Raw genomic sequence first — 19,446 nt, forward strand, 5'->3', positions numbered from 1 at the left:
AACTGACTTTCAAAAGAATCAGTCCCTCACTCTTACTGTTACATTAAAAGAGAAGTCAAAAATGCTGCTTAATAATGTTTACTGTCGTGAGCAATGAGAATTTCTAGTATTGCATTAATAATGCGTCCTTCTCGTGAGTATTTAATCATTTTTGACTTTTCAGTCTAAGTTAAATCTCTTTTTTGGCTCATTTTGCCTGTAAAAGCAAACCTGCCTAATAATTCTGCACACCTGAATATAAGGCATTTTTCATTTCCAGCCTTCATGAACAATTATATATCACTTATAAATGATTAAAAACATTATTAATAGTAGTTATTAAGATTGATGTAGATTGAAATTGGTAAAATGTGTTTGGAAAAAAAATATGATCAGAAAGTTAGCTTGCCTAATAATTCTGCACACAGTGTACTTCAATTCATTGTTAAAATATATTCATTTACACAGTGGCCATCATAACTTGTTTTCATGACAGATTTATTTAATTTTTATGTAATTTTTATTTACAAACATTAAACATATACATTAAATAATCAAGACAGGTGAGATAAATAATATAGTGCATAGCCTATATGTAGTGAAAGAGTTATTCTCTAGCGAACTAACAAGCTGCGGACACTCGCTGAATGGCATTTCTAAGATAAATGGTTGATACTCGGTGTGTTCCAAACGGGATATATCGCCCTCTGAAGGGCACTTCGGAGTGAAAACAATCATGGCCGCCATATTGAAGGGTCTTTCCAAACCGAAAAATGGCCACTTCAAAGGGCCCTTCGGAATAAGGATTTCGAAAGCCTTGTCCAAATACCCACACTTGCGGTCTTTGCACTTGACCACTTGTCTACTTACATGACGTATTTCCTGTATTTGGCTCTAGTGTTCAAGTGGGCGTGAAGACTGCAAGTGTGTGTAGAACTTTTGATTGCCCGATGGGACACACTTACAGTCTTGCAAAAAATGCAAGCGTTTACAGCTTTTTTACTATTATTATTATTATTTTTAGTACTTTGCATTTTAAAATACACTTCTAAATGTGTGTTCAGTGGTCGCTATGCAACTAACAAGACACTATTTTAAAATTGTGGTGCTTCTTTAAGTGATAAAAAGCAGTTGTACAAAATACACATAGCCCACTCATCTTTGCATCAGTAAAATGCGCGATACTTTATATTTTACTACTTTATTATATGTATGTAATTAATTTAACTTGACATCTTGCGATTTCGGGGCATGTGAGTACCTGAACATAATGCATGATGGGATACGCTAGCCTAGCCGGTAGTGTGGGTTTAGTGTGCATTAAGGGCACTGCACTTGGGCATTTTTAAGACACTGGACAGTCTTGCACACTTACTTCCTGTCGCGTGCACGAGCTCTCAAGTGGCAAGACCGCAAGTGTGGGTAATTGGACAAGGCAGAAGAGTACAACTGATGGACACTTCTGGCCCCCATGATCCTTTGCACAGGGAAGTTCTTTGACTTCACAGAATAGGTACAGGAGGCTCGGAGTTCGATTTTACCTATAAATGTATGTATAGTATTTTTTCTATACTACTGTAATATTTATACGAGTTAGATATGGTACATTATTATGGTCAAAATGACAAAAAAACTTTACAGCTCCTTTTATCAGTCCATTCAAATGTTTAAAATACATGTACCCAATTATATTTAATGTAAAAGACCAGCAGTAGGCAACCTTATAATGTTACTACAGTAAATTAATGCATATTAATACAAAGAGTAAACCAGGGAAAAAAAAGACGAAGGCGCCTCCTTGATTGTCTCATTAAGATGATGCAGAATTTTTTGACCGCTGCACCCTTCATCCCTTCGAAGCTCTCACTCCGGAGGGTAAACCCTTTGAAGGGATTAGGGCATAGGGATGAGCCCTTCCGAATGGAACGCAGGGAGTGTTTACAAGTTGTTTCTTACCAAACTTCATCAACATAAGGGCAGATCCATCGAGCGCAGCTGTGATGACGCTGTGAAGTGACACTTCAGTAATCATGAATATTCCAATATAACATTTTCTTTGATTCCTCCATTTTCTTTCCTTGCATCCTTCACTCACATCCCACAGGGGGTGGAGTTGAGATGCGAGGAAAGGAAATGAGGATGCACAAATAAGAATTGGGAAGCACCAACTATGTTGAGATGATTTCTTAGGAATAGCACAGACGAATATTATCATAATTACACAGATTTGATCTAGATAAGATACAGTATACAGAAGATTCAGTATTTCTGTCATGTATTTTGCAATGCAAATTTGTATGGGAACAACAGCACAACTAATGACAACTATGGCATTGTGTCAGTATAACTATTTCCATGTTCTGGTTTGAGGTTTTTGAAGGGCTTTGTGCTCCACAGATCAGCTGTAAATGTCACCGTTTTCTGGAATTAAGCTCAGGTATGAAAATACATTCAGTGTCCCATTTTTGTCACATTCACATTGTTCTTAGTGTCTGACAGGTGAAGGGACGAATCCAGAAAGAGGACAATCACGGTATTATTGATATATTATTAATTGCACATAGTTTCTGGGATAAACTGAAGTCCAGGGATTCTAAAAGATTTAAAAACCTATTTAATCCCAATTCTCTGTATTTGTACCAAAATGTTTGCACGTTTCAGATCCTTCCTATTGAATTGAAAAGTTCAAATGTTTACATCAAATTAGTTTAAGATAGAGTTGAGTTAAAAATTACAGCTTACCAAAAGTTTCAGTTTTGGAGCATACAGTGCAGCATCAGTGGGGTTAACATTATGCAGGGGAAATCTAAGCTAAATTTAGCATACAGTGTCAGTATGAAAACTGGTTTTGCCTTTTCTAAGTCCATGTATGCAGCACACTGTATTCAAAGTCACAACTACACATAGCAGCAGGACTTCAGAAATGCAGTACAATCTTGTGGTACATTTGGCAGTGTTTTTGTATACTTTATTTAAAGCAGGTAAGTTTAAATATTTTTTTATTATTATTTGCAAAATGCATTGTGTTGATTTTGCTCCTAAGTTCTCAAAAATTAAATAATGCAGAAACAGGCCTTTTTATGTTATCATCAGTGATTTACATTTTGGTCTTGCTTTCTTGGTTTGGAAGATTTCCCAGCTATACTGACATGACAGAAGCTGAACTGAACTGAACATAACTAAAACCAGGCTAAAAGCTCTTTATTGCTTATAGTTCTCAAAATTAAATAATGCAGGTTTTTTTTTTTTTTTTTTTTTTGTCTAAGAATCACTTTTAATAATCATGTTGCATTATTGGAACTAAACAAATCTTGAATAATAACTAAACAATTCTTGAATAATTTCCTCAACAACTGCAATATTCAAAGGTTCTACTAATGTAGAGTTTACAAAAATCACACTTATTTTTCATTATTACTCTTTCTGACAAGCTTGCTTTTAGTATCCTCTTATTTTCTCTAATTTCATTCCTTTTTCTACTTTAGTACAGGGAAATTACGGATATGTCCAAGTTCGCTGTCGAGTACCTGACACTCAACAAAACACTGAATTTATCTTCTCGGTCAACTACAACATGATTGAACATTTGAGATATAACAGCACAGAGGATAAGGCTGTTGGTTTCACTGAATTTGGAGAGAAACTGGCAGAAGAGTATAATAATAGTAAGCTTTTACGTGCGCAACCAGAATTTATGCTGGATCAATGCAAACAAGTTGAAGATTTAATTATCCTTAATGTAGGGTTGACAGGTGAAAGACATTTTCTACTTATTCACTACACATGCTTAAATTAAAGATGTAAGATATAATTTTATTAGAATAAAAACCTTATATTTTGTTTTTTTCATTTACACAGTACCACCAGAAGTCATTATCCGATTGGATAGAGAAGCTAATGGGAATCAGAAAGCTGTTCTAGTGTGCAGTGCTTATGACTTCTACCCCAAACCCATCAAACTGACGTGGATGAGAGATAATAAAGAGATGACGGCGGATGTGACCTCCACAGAGGAGCTGGCTGATGGAGACTGGTACTACCAGATTCACTCCCACCTGGAATACTTTCCCAAACCTGGAGAGAAGATCTCCTGTGTGGTGGAGCACGCCAGCTTTCATAGACCCATGGTCTATCACTGGGGTCAGAACAGAGTCATAACTGATAGTGTTAGGAATCAGTTTGTTGCCCGCAGGACATTTTTATGAATTTCCTTTCATTTTTACAGATCCTTCTCTATCTGAGCCTGAAAGGTCTAAGATAATTCTTGGGGCTGTGGGGCTGGTGATGGGGGTCGTGATGGCAGCCGGAGGACTGATTTACCATAAAAGAAAACAAACAGGTTGGTATTCATAATGAAGACACATTTGGTGTGCTGGTAGCGTGAAGAAAATTCACCTTCCTTGTCATTATCAACTGGAAATTTATTTTGATGCTGTCTACAGGCTTTTATAGACTTCTAGTTTGTTTACTTCCACTGCAAACAATGGACGGTGATGAACAGCAGTAAGTCACAACATCTGGGACTGCAACATCTCGAGAGATCCATCATGAGGACTGTACGACAACAATCAGGCATCAGTCACCTGTGCCACATCTTCTGATTGTCCATGTTTATTAAGTAGTCAATTACATAAACTCTTCACTGTCACCTCTCTTTGGTTATTGATTTTCTGCTTGGCTTATGATTCTCAATTTTGTGTCTTCTGAATCCCTACGATGGCATTTGCCCCAGAGACTTTTGCATTCACATTTAAAAACTTTTGCAAATTTGTGGACTGCTTTATTACATTTTTAGTAAATGTATATGCAGCTGCATATATCATATTCATCTAATTAAATAGCCAGTAAACTGGTGTGACTGGATTTCTCAATATTTTAAAACATTTCACACATTTGAGCCCATCTTGCCATTGCATGTGCTATGATGTCAAAGGCAGACAGTCCACTTAATGGGTTAAATCACCCAAAAATTAAAATTCTGTCATTAATTACTCACCCTCATGTCGTTCCAAATCCGCAAGACCTTCATTCATCTTCAGAACACAAATTAAGATATTTTTGATAAAATGGCTCAGTAAGGCCTGCATTGCCAGCAATAACACTCCCTTTTTCAATTCCCAGAAAGCTACTGAGAACATATTTAAAACAGTTCATGTGACTACAGTGGTTCAACCTTAATATTATAAAGAGACTAGAATACGTTTTGTGTGCCAAAATTAACAAAATAGTGACTTTATTCAACAATATCTAGTGATGGGCACTGCTTCATGATGCTTTGAATTTTAAAGAATCATTTGTTTTGATTCAGTGGTTCGGAGTGCGCATCAAACTGCCAAACTCACGTGAACTATTGAAGTTTCAAAACACTTATGACGTAACAAAGCCTTGTTTACTGAAATAAAGTGATTTTGGCGCTCTGAACCACTGATTCGAAACAAATGATTCAAAGCTTCATGACTCAGTGTTTTGAATCGCCTATCACTAGATATTGTTGAATAAAGTCTCTATTTTGTTATTTTTGGCACACAAAAAATATTCTATTTGCTTTATAATATTAAGGTTGAATCACTGTAAGCCTACTCACATAAACGGTTTTAAATATGTTTTTAGTAGCTTTCTGGTCACTGAAAAAGGGCAGGTGTGCCGCTAAGGGGAGAAAAGTTAGGACGATTCTAAGGGCCCATGCACTTTTGGGGCCCCCAGAGATCGGTTTTATTAGTAGTAACAGTCAGTGCTCAAAGTGGGCTGGTACGCTTCTCGCGCACTGGCACTTCTCACATGTTGCCGGTGCTGAACAGAATCGTCAGGCTACTAATTAGCTGATTGTATACATCGTGCGTTCAGAGCTTTTATAAGCTGTACGAACTGAGCACATGACGTCACAGCAGCAGCGCGAATGAGTCTGGAGGGCAAGGAGTGATGTTTCTAGCCATAGAGAATACGAATCTGACGTCACGCCGCATTGAGTTCTGGGTAACTTCTTTGTTTATCCGCCATCTTGACAGAATCGCGCAGCCTTTCCGTTAGTGAGTTTAGTGCAGTAATTTGTTTTCTGTCATGATTGTGAAAAATGTCACCATTGTATGTCATTAAAGCTGAATCGATAATTGTGATAGTAACTCAGATCATCGTTCTGAGAGAAAACAAGACAGTAAAAAACGTTTTTTCGCCTTTTCTACGTGTAAAAACACCAAGGGAAGCAGGTCGAGGAGATGACGAGAAGACGCCGGATGGCAAATCTATTCATAATTGCACTGATTAAACCCACTGCTTATCACTTAATAAAAGAATCACATTGCTAAGTGTTTTTGGACGTTTTGATTTCGTTTGGTTTAATAATTAACATTACCTTTGCAAGTCTGACTCTCACTGCGCTCGTGAATAAGCAGAACTTGACGCGGACATTCAAATGCTTAAGAAAAACGCTTCATGTGACAAACAAACAATTCTGTACATATTTATTAAAGCATACTGTGTGGAGATACGCAAATGAGCCCAAAATATGAACGCAACGTTTATATCTTAAACGGTTTCCTCTCATGTCCTCTCAAGAAAACGCTTAATGCACTTAGACTGATATTAAAGATACCAAATTCTATTTACAAATAAAGCACATGCAGAAAAACGGATGAGACCAAAATACTTTCAGTATCACTTAAAATGTAAGCATTTTATACATTTTCTTCATAACGGTTTTATAAAGGTAGGAAATTGCTTAGTGTGGTTGTCATTTGTTAAAATAAATATAAAAATACAGTGTGTCTGTCCGCTGAATTTGACCCATAATCTCTGATTCTCCTCATCTGTGATCATGGAAAAGGGGAATTACAATGACAAGTTGTAGGCCTACTCAATATGCTCGTTTAAGCATCATTTAAACGTTTCCAACAAATAAATGAATCAACTTTTCTCACTGTGTTAATTACATAGATTTATTTGGATATTCATACGATGGCTGAAGCAGCGGTGAGCATCCAGCGTGCGACACGGTAAACAGAATAACATTGTAAATGAAATTCTACAAAACTTCAGTGAAAAAAAATTAAATAAATAAAATGATCATGCGATGCGATAAAATAGCTTCTATTCCCTGCAAACGATACCATTAAAAATGTTAACGTTCCACTTAATGGCAGAAACAAAACAAAAGGTAAGCAAGAATCCGTATTAATTTCAGTACGAGTAATAGAGGGCGATCCTGTCAAAATGGCGGCGCCGCCCTGGCATGCAATGAGGCGTGACGTTGGTTCGTATTCTCTATGGCTGCGTTCCAGTTCGGTTTTTAAATGCCCTTCCCTCGCTAACTTCACTCGGTCTCGTTGACTCGGATGTACGTCATTGCTTACGTTGCACGAGTGCCCACTTCTGGCGGAACCTTTGTATGGGCTGAACTGGAACGTCCTAAGCCCTTGATCACTTGGAATCCGCAATGGAGCTGATTTATTATTTATTTTTTCCCCTTACAAAATTGTTTAATACAGCATTCTATATGTATATATGTGTGTTTTAAATTTTTAAAAAATAATTAATATATCATAGAGTTGTTTGTGGTGGGGTAAATTAAACGCGATATGCGGTGACGTCACAATCGTGTTGCATTGTGGGTTATGGAGCTGCCTGAAGTGTACATATGAAGTAAGGCTTGTTTGACTTGATGCAGCGCCGCAAAGACCGATCGGCGGCTGACTTGAAGCAGTGCATGCCGGTAAGAAATGTTGTCCGACTTGAGACAGCGCTGACATCATGTGACTGTGACGTGTGGCTTTAAAGTACCGCGAGAGCGATTCGAGATCAGCCGCCTGAGTTAGCCAGCACAGTTTAGGTGTGTTCGACATCGGCTGCGGCTGGATGTAACCGATCGGCGAGATTAGCCGCGTGCAGGCGGGGAGGAGCTGAAAACGGAGACGTGAAGTCGGACACTTTCTGCTTCCCGGAGTGACGCTCGTGCTGCGTTTGCATCGGTTTGCATACTTTATCACAGCTGAAGTGAAATAAATGCAATATTTGACTAATACACTGATGTTTCAGAGACCTTTTCATTCAAAACTTTATGTACTGCTTACAGCGTCTGTTTTTACAAGAATAAATTTCAACATAAGTGTATGTTATTTAAATAACAATGTAGTTGGGTCTTTGTTTTTTATCCGTTTTATTTTGATAAACATGACACAATACAACATCGCGACTACATGAAAAGAGCTTTAACTGTTATAAAAACACAGATTTTTGAGCATTAGTGGAGCTGAAGGCGTGACAATAAACACGAAACACACGTGATCGTTGTTATGCGGTGAATCCGGCCAATCATGAAACAACTGTGTCGTGATCAGCGCTCCTGCAGCTCCTCTTGAGAAACTGCGCTGGCTAACTCAGGCGGCTGATCTCAAATCGCTCTCGCGGTACTTTAAAGCCACACGTCACAGTCACATGACGTCAGCGCGGTCTCAAGTCGGACAACATTTCTTACCGGCATGCACTGCTTCAAGTCAGCCGCCGATCGGTCTTTGCGGCGCTGCATCAAGTCGAACAAGCCTTTTCTCAAGAGGAGCTGCACGAGCGCGGATGACGACACAGCTGTTTCATGATCGGCCGGATTCACCGCATAACAACGATCACGTGTGTTTCGTGTTTATTGTCATGCCTTCAGCTCCACTAATGCTCAAAAATCTGTGTTTTTATAACAGTTAAAGCTCTTTTCATTAAGTCGCGATGTTGTATTGTGTCATGTTTATCAAAATAAAACGGATAAAAAACAAAGACCCCACTACATTGTTATTTAAATAACATACGCTTATGTTGAACTTTATTCTTGTAAAAACAGACGCTGTAAGCAGTAGCTACATAATGTTTTGAATGAAAAGGTCTCTGAAACATCAGTGTATTAGTCAAATATTGCATTTATTTCACTTCAGCTGTGAGTATGCAAACCGATGCAAACGCAGCGCGAGCGTCACTACGAGAAGCAGAAAGTGTCCGACTTCACGTCTCCGTTTTCAGCTCCTCCCCGCCTGCACGCGGCTAATCTCGCCGATCGGTTACATCCAGCCGCAGCCGATGTCGAACACACCTATCGACTCGCTCCCTCGGTCAAAATCGAGGGAGCGAGGGTCTGTCCATATAAACTTCCCTCGTCCACTTCACGAAGTGGAACGCACTTCAAAATGGCGGCAGGTATTCGCCCGAGGGGAAGTGTTTAGGGAAGTTCGCGAGTGCGTGTCTAAAACCGAACTGGAACGCAGCCTATACATGGGTTTCATGTGACGTCACTGTATTCTATCGCCGCCATATTTGGGACCGGTCACAGCTGCGCGCCCTGTTTAAGTCTATGGTGACAGCAGCTACAACTACCAGAGGAAGGCCAACGAAACGCTTTCAGAAGGTTCACAACAAGTTTATAATATATCTTGGATATGTGGTGCTGTTAGCCGTTTCAACAGTCGTCAGAACTACAAATTTATTTGATCCCAAAGTAGTTAGATCGGCAGAATTATTGGCTTCATTCAGAAGGGACCACACCACTGGCAGCCAAACAGCAATGCACAACATTAATAACTGCTGGACTGTCATTTACGTAACATTATAACGAGGACACTATTGTAATAAAATGTTGTGAATTCTCTGTGTTGTTGTTTCAGCGTGTTGTTGTGGTAAGAGCGCGTCGACTGAGTTAAACATTGATTACATAACTTGTTCAAACTTCACTTGTGCATTCGCGTCATTTTGTACAGATAAAACTTATTAATTTTATTAAGTATAAATATCTGATTATTCTCATAAAGGATGTGTTTCGTTGAGGTAAATAACCCACAGAGCTGATGATCATCTATAGCTTCAGTGCGAGCGCTCAAAAAGACAAAACATTAATATGATTGGGACTGTCTTCTTCTTATACATGATATTATAATCGTATATACTTGTAAAATAACGTTGTGAATTATTTGGGCTTATTTGCTGTGTTTCGGAGTTTCAATGAGGTTACTTCAAGTTCATCTGTGCGTGATTTTGTGCAAATACTAGTTGTAATATTATTTTTATTTGTATTAATATCTGGATTATTTTATATAGGATGTGTTCCGTTGATTAATTAAAAAGTTGAAAGTTAATTAACTTTCAGTTTATGGGTTTTTTTATTCTCTTCAGCTTCAGCGTGCGCAGCTCAAACAGCAATGATTAAGTCATTAAAATGTTTAACGTTACTACACAGTATTATTAAAACTTTAATATTTCTTTTAGAAAACGAATGCATTATTTTTAATAACTAGCTCTTATATTCTAGTATTATTTTCATCAACACATAGTTTGATTAATAATAAGGATCATGAACAATAACAGATTTTTTTTTTGTATACAATAACATCAATAACAGATTCATTTTGATAACAGTATTATTTGAGCTGCGCGCGCTGAATGAACACCCGTAAACTGAAGCGCTTTGCTAGAAGGTTAATTAACTCAACAGGACACATCCTATGGTAATTCATATATATTTATACAAGCTATACATAAAATTACAACTTATATTTGCACAAAATCATGCACGCATGTACTTGAACTAAGTAATGTAGTCAGCTGGTGTCGTGAATTTGTTCATCCTGTAACACGCCGAAACACAGCAACTAGAATTCATAATATTTTCAAATAAATCAAATAAATTTGAAGTTCTGACGACTGTTGAAACGGCTAACAGCACCACATATCCAAGATCTATTATAAACTTGTTGTGAACCTTCTGAGAGCGTTTTGTTGGCCTTCCTCTGGTAGTTGTAGCTGCTGTCACCATAGACTTAAACAGGGCGCGCAGCTGTGACCGGTCCCAAATATGGCGGCGGGCATAGCGGAAGTGACGTCTTTGAAACCCATGTATATAGAGGGTATGCATCGACGTCACTTTCCCGCCGAAAGCGCGCTCCCTCAGCTGGACTGAGTGGCAAAAGAAGCTGCTGCGTGACTGGATTTAATAGAGGAAACTGCGAAAACGCGAGTAAAACTGACGAGTTACACTAAAGGTTGGAATTGAATGTGTTCCTTACAACTTGTCAAATAAACCTAATCCATGGATATTGCATGCAGCCAGGAATCGTGTTTCCTGACATTTATATGTGCCTGATTTCGACGACGGGGAGACACATAAAGCAAATCTGCCTGTGAATATTTTATATAACTACAATATAGGTAGGTTTAAATCCGCGTAATCACTTATATCAATTTTATATCATCATATTGTCCAGCCTTAAAACATATATAGTTTTATAGTATAGTTTTTGTCAGTGTTGTTTATTTAAAAACACCCAATTATGCAGAATATAAGATGGAAAATATTTAATTGATGAGTTGTCAACATAATATATAACAATACAATATATACGGTATGATTTTACCTCAAAATCCAACAATTTGACACAAAATGATTACTGCAAATCCATGTTTATCTGCTGAAGTCAAGTTGTTTCTGTGAATTACAGTGATCCATTTGCTTCTTTTTTCTGTAGCTTTCAGCGGTCTTTAAATAGGGTGAATTGCCCTAATGTGGGACATTTTTTGCATTTCAGACTTCTGTGACATATTGCAATTTGTAGCCAAAACATTAAATTCACACACAATACCATTTTAAAAACCCCAGGATGTCTCCTAATCAAATCAAAAGATAAAATGGAGATAACACATTCATAAAAGAAATTATAGACATATTAGTGCTCTTAGTGCAAGTCGTCTAAAACAATCTGGTGTTTCCTATTGTGGGACAGTTGTATCCCTAATGTGGGACACTGAAAATTCTATGATAAAAGGCCAAAATCTATGATGATAATAATAAGAATAATGATAATAATAATGATAATGATGATAATAATAATAATCATAATAATAAAAGGTCTATGAAAAGGCCAAAGTCTACGATAAAAGGCCAAAATCAATTGATTCATGCAGAATAGTAAAAATCTTCTTAAGTTAGTAATTATCTTGGTTATGGATGGATTGATTGATAATTGAACATCATCAGAAAAATAATACAATATGATAGTTTTGATGCATTTATTGTAAAGACATTAGGCAACTATTTTCATAGGCTATGTTATGTTATATATAGAAAATAATTAAATGCACAGTCAGAATTCTTCACTGTTCTCTTCAACATATAGCCTAGGCTTATTTGAAGACAAAATATAAAATCTTGCAACCTGCAAAAAATAAATAAATAAAAAAACCTTGAACAAACTTTAGGCTAGGTTTAACATTGAGTCAAAATTCATAAAAATGCTGCGAACTGCATAAATGTTTATTTGGCATAATGTTTTCTATTTTACTAAACAACAAACACACACAATCATTCTATTATTGCACAACAACACTAAAACACTGTAAATAACCATTTTTGTCCCACAATCCATGCCCCAATACACATTTTTGACTGACTAAAGTACTGTCCCACATTAGGCAATCATACTGTCCCACTTTTTGAAACCACATTTCCTAAAGTGTGACACTAGGAAATTTGATAAAAATATAAAATAGTTTACACATACAATGTTATAGTATTTTTTGATGGACATAAATTTCATAAGCACATTAGGCCAAAAGATATCATGATTTTTTTGTTTAAAATTAATTTATACTCCTTAATGTCAAGTTTGTCAAAACTCTATGTCATTGACCTTTGGGTGGCTTTCACACAAGGTCCTTCCTTTTTGATGATTGCTACAGTCTCATATATGACTGGACATTTGAGAGGCTATGTGATTTTGATCACATGGCACCACAGCTTCAGATAACCTATAGTTTCACTGACATTCATGTATTTATGCGGGACCTACAAACACTAAACCTTAGGTGTCCCACATTAGGCAGTGTCCCACTTTAGGGCAATTCACCCTATATATCTCAGGGTTTGTGTCAAAGCTATTTGTACAGTCAATCACAAAGCTCTTTCCCGTTTTGGATGTGTTTTGTGTGTTTTTCGGGACATTCACGCTGAAAACCAATGCTGCCGCTCAGTCTTTTGCCACTCAGTGGACGTGACCGCAGTCGTAACGGTCGACGGTGACGTCGAGTGCATACCCTCTATAGGAATCCTATCAAAAACTCAAAATTCGCATGTTTTTCGTCGTTTATGGTTGCTCAAATCGATCTTAATCGAAAACCCAGAAGGTGTTTATATCGTTTACATAACTTATACCGTTTTTTGTAACTTATTTCGTTTTTTAACTTTAAAAGTTGTCGCCTTTTAGCGTTTTGCGTCTGCTGATACTTAAATGAATATGGATACCTGCTTACCTCTTTGACTTGGGTAAATATTCACATTCTTCATGCTATCGTTTGCAGGGAGAAGAAGATTTTTTATCCTATTTAATTATAATATGGTATTTTCACTTCAGTTTTGTAGTAGCTTCTGTTCACATGTTGATCTGGTTACCATGAGAACAGTGTCATGCGCTGCTGCTTCAGCCATCGTATGGTAGAAAATGTCCAAATAAAATAAATGTGTTCAACAAGCTGAAGTCGATCCATTTATTTGTTGGAAGCGTGTAAATGTAACTAGTTTTAGTAAATGTAATTTAAGTAATGTAATTTTGTTTTTGTAAATATTCACTTTCCCATATGACGACGTGGGAGGATCGGAGGGTCACGTTCAGGACACAGACACGCTGTATTTTTGTATTTATTTCAACAAATGACAACCAAAATCAAATCCATAGAAGCTCGTGAACAGTTTTGAAGTGGCTGTGTGTGCAAGTTATAATCATTCACAAGCCGATCTCATACTCTAAAATATGTTTATTATTACACAAAAAACAAATACAAAACTCAGCAAAGTATGAAGGCAGTGGGTTTATTTAGTGACATTATTACATTTGCTATAGTCGTCTTCCCTCACCTTCTCAACCAAGGCGAAAATTTTATTACCGTCCTTTTTTTCCACGAACGACATCGTGAGTTCCTATTACAATTCCCGATTCAGCATAACCTACAATGGCGACATTTTTCACAATCACGACAGAAAATCAAAATACTGCTCTAACTTCATTAGTAGAAAGGCAGAGCGATAAACAAACCCAGACCTAAACACGGCGTGACGGCAGCTTCACATCCTCTATATCTGCCTCCTCGATGGCAGGAAAGTCTTTTAATTCATCGGAAAAGTGGCTCCTCTTCATAACATAAGGATCGCTTCCAACATATGTTGTGATTTTCTGTTTATACCTTTCTAAACCAGCAGAGAAAGGACTTTCCCCCATCTCTTCCATTCTAATTTTCACTGCTTGCCCTCCACCGGAATTTCGCCCGTCACCAGAACCACGTGATTGCAAACAACCTATTGTCTGCGCAATATGACTGTGAATGAACCCCATTTGTTTAATTTTGCATGAGTGGCGCGCGAATCACTGTAGGCGCGTTCACCAGCGCTCTCCAAAAGTGTTAATATTTGCATGAGGCGTTCCTATGCGACGCTTATGATAAAATGTGCAACCCATTTGAATTCTATTGAGGATAATAAAACGCTACGGAGAAAGTTGAACAGGATCTAAAACAGCCACTAAAATGACTGATGAAAAGAGGGGAAACATCATCCCGCAAACTTTTTAAACTCATTAAGACCACATTTACTAGAATTTATCAAGGTCTATTGTATTTATTGTGGCAAATTTTGACTAGTTGTAGAATTTATAATAGATAGGCTAATCTGTTAAGGGAATATATTTTTCACTAAAGATTTATATTACAGCTGTGGCATGTTGTAGGCCTAGCTACCCAGATAGCAAACTGACATAGAATCAACGTAGAAACGACGTTTCTCGTGACATCGAAACGACGTTGATCTCCGACGTTGATCCGGCATCAGTTTGCTCATCGGGGTAATGTTGAATCAACGTCAGACACTCCATTCAAATCTAACGGAAAATCGACGCAATTGGTTTGGTTACCGAACGTTGAAACGATGTTGATTTTCGGATGGTTGAAACGACGTTGTAGAATCAACACATATTCAACATAAAATCGATCTAATTGGTTTGCTTACCTAACGTCGAAACGATGTTGATTTCAGTTGAGTGAAACGACGTTGTAGATCAACACGAATTCAACATGAAATCGATCTAACTGGTTTGCTTACCCAACGTTGATGTTGATTTCATTTGGGTGAAATAACTCTATACAATTAACACATTTTCTACTTATTTAAAAAATCTCAAAACACTTAATACTAAAAGATAAGCCTGTTTACAAAATAATCACACATCACATTCAGTTAACATTGCTTTAATATTTACAAAATACAGGTACAAATAGCTTACATCGTTAGAGCATACAAATCTTCTATACAAGACTAACATAGAAAAGGCATTTACTCTCAAATACACACAAAGAGGTATACAAGTTAATTATTAGCTATTATAAATAGTCTCAAGCTACAAATTAAAAGCAATATTTACTCAAGTATAAAACTGGTCATGTTCTTTTGTACCAAATGTGTTATTTTTATTGGAGCACAAAAGGAGATGTAAGGCAGAACATAAAGAGACTGACAGCCTGAGTCAGAATTCACTATCACTGCTTCTTTTCTAATGGTGACTGAGACTATATGACTCTCTCCTTTTTGTGTTCAACAAAAATAAAGACATATGGGTCAGTAGATGATTTATAAAGAAATCTTACCCTTGAAAATGGAGGACAGAAGAATATAGCAGATGAATTGGTTTTCCTTTGCAATTAAAATGTAAGTTCCTTGCTCTTGTAACAGGGATGTAAACTCATCAGGGGTGAAAAGGGTGACAGATGTAACCCACAATTTCAATACAATGGACAATAAAATATATATTTTTAATTACTTTTTTAATTTCAAGGTTTATGAATATTTAAATTTATTTCATAATTATTATTGACATTTATATCAAAATTAAAATATTTCATCTTTATCTAAATGTAAACCAGTGTCAATTCATGAAGTGCCCCAATGATTTAACGGATTCACTCCTGTAATTGGATAAATGCGAATGTCACTCCTGAAAATTTGCAGTGCAGGTGGTTCTCTAGCAGCATAAAAATAAAACTGAGTACAGAAAGCAATGTGCATATTTATTATAATATTGCTCATTTATTATAAGTCTATAGCCCCCAGCTGTTAGAATAGCGACTCAGTTATGCACATGCTGTATTGTATCTGGCATTATTGTAGTGAAACTGAGCAACTGACAGTGGAAGGTGTAGGCAATATTTCAGTGAAGTCATCAAAATGTTTTAGGAGCTGAAAACTTAGTTCCTTTCTCTCTCACAAACACAACAGTTACACCTTTTCAATTTCAGAGTGTCTATTTACATAAAGTGCAAATAGCGTCCCTGGTTGGCAAACGCTATTTACACTAGCTTTTGGGCCACTCAAGTTTTAAAAAAGAAGCACAGAAGGCAACGTCTTCAGTGACACAGCAGTAGCGAGTAGGGAGTTCTGGCTTTTGATGCAGGTTCAAATCTGCCTTTTGCTAAGCTCGCATTTATTTTCAATAAAAATGAAAATAATGTTCTAAAAGAGGAACTAAACTGAATGAGTGTTTAATAATATTAAAAGTGTTTATTGGGTAGGGTTAGGAGAAGGTGTAGGGAGGATTTTATTCTACCAATAAGGCAGCATCCATTTAATCATTTTAATAAATACAATCATTTACACTCTATATTACTGCATCCTGTTAATGTACAAAAATACTGAGGTGCAAATAGTATCTGCCAATATTAAGTAGGCCTATAGATAGCATCTATTTACTCTTATTGCAAAGAATTGATACTTTACATGGTGTAAATAGAATCTATCACTATTTTCACCTAGTGTAAGAAAATGTGCTATTGTCACTTAGTGCAAATAGCCACTGCCTTTAATTTTTTTCATTGCAGGTGCACTAAACCTATTCTACAAATCACAAATTAAGAAATTCATAAGCTCAATTTTTTTGTAGATCAGTAAAACTTTGGCCAATCATGCACATTTATGGAAGTATTTTAATGCCAAATGTTTTTGAAATAAAAAGCTTGTTGAATTGCACTAACTGGAAAAAAAACATGCATCACATTAGCTGTGCTTGCATTTAGATGCATTGTATTTTTAAGGCTTGCATTTTTATGGGCTGAAATTCAACATGGTCGTATATTTAAGCTGTGAATATTTCAATAAAAAATATTTCACACACATTTTCATTATTAAAAATTCAATAATTTATTTTCACCTTTCAGATTTCAATTCCAAAATATTCATTCTGTTTAAAAATACAACCTATAAAATTCGACTAGCAATTTTCAGTCCATTTTATTTCGCTTTACAAATTCGCTTCCACAAATTCAGTGGTTCAAATTCGACAGAAAATTCAACATTTCACATCCGGGGAACTGCAGGAAAAGCAGTAGAGTGCCGATGCATGATCTCCATCTGCTGTTAGTCGACTTCACCAGCAGGCGCCGCTAGCGGCTGTTTACAAAGACGAGCAACGGCTAGTAAGTCATCATTCATTCATAAAAGCGGATTTACAGAAATGGAGCAAGCGGTAAGTGAATGTGTGATGATTATCAGGGCCAGTATAAATGCAGAAAAGCTGATAAAGACACAAAAGCTGCATTTATGTTTAATTCAGTGTCTTTACGGTTACTTTCCCTGTTTAGTCTACATGTAAGCAGCTTTCTCTCCCGTGAACGAGATTATAACGTTATTGTCCGATGCTGGTGTACAGATATACATTAAATCTGAGGTAGACATATATTTCTCTCTGTTGTTTAGTTTCCTTAACTTTATATCGCAGCACTGTGTTGTAATACTATGGTTTCCCTCATCCGTCATAGGATTCCCCTGCCATCAGGACATCTTAACACAGCTTAATGGACTCGTGTACAGTGATATAAAAGAGCAAACTCGCACCTCGTTTGTGATGTAAGTTATACTATATAGGCTCCAAGAAAGCAGATACTGGCATAAAGTTGTTTTGACGCTGAACATTTGATTTTCGCAAATTTAGGGACCGTCTCTAAAGTTACGATATTGGTATTCACGTTTCTACCTTCAGTAGCGTTTAAAGAGAATGATTTACAGTCACAAAACCAACTCTAAAGTGTTCATCTAGGTCTCAGGTAATGCAAACCTTTTAGATTTTTGATGCTTATTAAAATAAAAGGTAACACTTTATATTATAGTTAGTTAATATGAACTAATAAAGAACTGCACTTCTACAGCACTTATTAATCTTTGTTAATTTTAATTCCAGCATTTACTAATGCATTATTAAAATCAAGAGTTGTATTAACATTAGGTAATGCACTGTGAACTAACATGAACAATGAACCGCTGTAATTTTATAAACCCTAACAAAGATTAACAAATACAGTAACAAATGTATTGCTCATGGATAGTTCATGTTAGTTAAGACATTATGATCCATCCATATTGTAAAATAAACTGTCAAGTAATATGTGAATATTGCTATGTATTTCACTACTGTATGGGATCATACAAAAAATGCCATAATTTAAAGCTCAATAGCATTTGACGAGAATGATTTACAGTCACAAAACTACCTGTAAAGTGTTCATATGGTGTCAGGTCGAACAGTGATGCGCCCTTCTCTCTCTCTCTCTCTCTCTCTCTCTCTCTCTCTCACTCACTCACTCACTCACTCACTCACACACACACACACACACACACACACGTTAGGTTTTTGTGAATTGTGGGGACTTTCCATAGGCTGCAATGCATTTTATACTGTACAAACCGTACTTCCTATCCCCCTACCCTACCCCTAACCCTAAACCTAACCATCACAGGAACCTGTGCATACCTTTATTTTCTCACAAAACCACCATTTAGTATTTTTAATAATTAATTTACATTGTGGGGACCGGTGGCCGGTCCCCACGATGTAGGTGAACTCAGGTTTATATTACATCGTGGGGACATTTATATACATCCCCACGATGTAATATAAACAAGAACACACACACACACACACACTTGAACTCACACAAACTCTTGTACGCACATGCACATGCATATTCAAACACACCCCACTCAAAGTACATGCATATTATATACTATTTCTATTTTTTAACACGTTCATCACACAATTCATTCTACTTCATTTTCATTTTTCCTGCTCATATATTATCCTGCTTATACAAATTTTACATTGTGTTGCCAAAGCATGTATATGAGCAGGAAAAATAAAATTAACTAAGTAGAACGAATTGTGTGATGAATGTGTAAAAAGAAAAAAAGAAAAGAAAAAAAGTATGTGCATGTACTTTGAGTTGTGTGTGTGTGTGTGTGTGTGTGTGTGTGTGTGTGTGAGAGAGAGAGTGAGAGAGAGAGAGTGAGAGAGAGAGAGAGTAGGGCGCATCACTGTTCGACCTGAGACCTAGATGAACACTTTAGAGTTGGTTTTGTGACTGTAAATCATTCTCTTTAAACGCTACTGAAGGTAGAAACGTGAATACCAATATCGTAAC

General features: G+C 36.7%; 1 protein-coding gene across 1 annotated transcript; it reads left to right on the forward strand.

Moving 5' to 3' along the window:
* Positions 1–1,228: 1,228 nt before the first annotated feature.
* On the forward strand, positions 1,229–4,832 carry LOC125261465 (rano class II histocompatibility antigen, A beta chain-like). Its single transcript, XM_048180028.1, has 5 exons — positions 1,229–2,960; positions 3,465–3,731; positions 3,838–4,119; positions 4,205–4,318; positions 4,422–4,832. Exons 1-5 carry the CDS (start codon positions 2,849–2,851, stop codon positions 4,484–4,486), a joined length of 840 nt encoding a protein of 279 aa, XP_048035985.1. The 5' UTR covers positions 1,229–2,848; the 3' UTR covers positions 4,487–4,832.
* Positions 4,833–19,446: the final 14,614 nt, after the last annotated feature.

This window comes from Megalobrama amblycephala, unplaced genomic scaffold (assembly GCF_018812025.1).
Source record: "Megalobrama amblycephala isolate DHTTF-2021 unplaced genomic scaffold, ASM1881202v1 scaffold416, whole genome shotgun sequence".
In the NCBI taxonomy this organism is placed as follows: domain Eukaryota; kingdom Metazoa; phylum Chordata; class Actinopteri; order Cypriniformes; family Xenocyprididae; genus Megalobrama; species Megalobrama amblycephala.

Excerpts from the sequence above, each read along its gene's own strand:
- LOC125261465 (XM_048180028.1), top strand. The coding sequence starts at position 2,849 with ATGCAGCACACTGTATTCAAAGTCACAACTACACATAGCAGCAGGACT. Across the intron at positions 4,120-4,204 it reads ACCCATGGTCTATCACTGGG|ATCCTTCTCTATCTGAGCCT; the intron begins GTCAGAACAGAG and ends TCATTTTTACAG. Across the intron at positions 4,319-4,421 it reads CCATAAAAGAAAACAAACAG|GCTTTTATAGACTTCTAGTT; the intron begins GTTGGTATTCAT and ends TGCTGTCTACAG.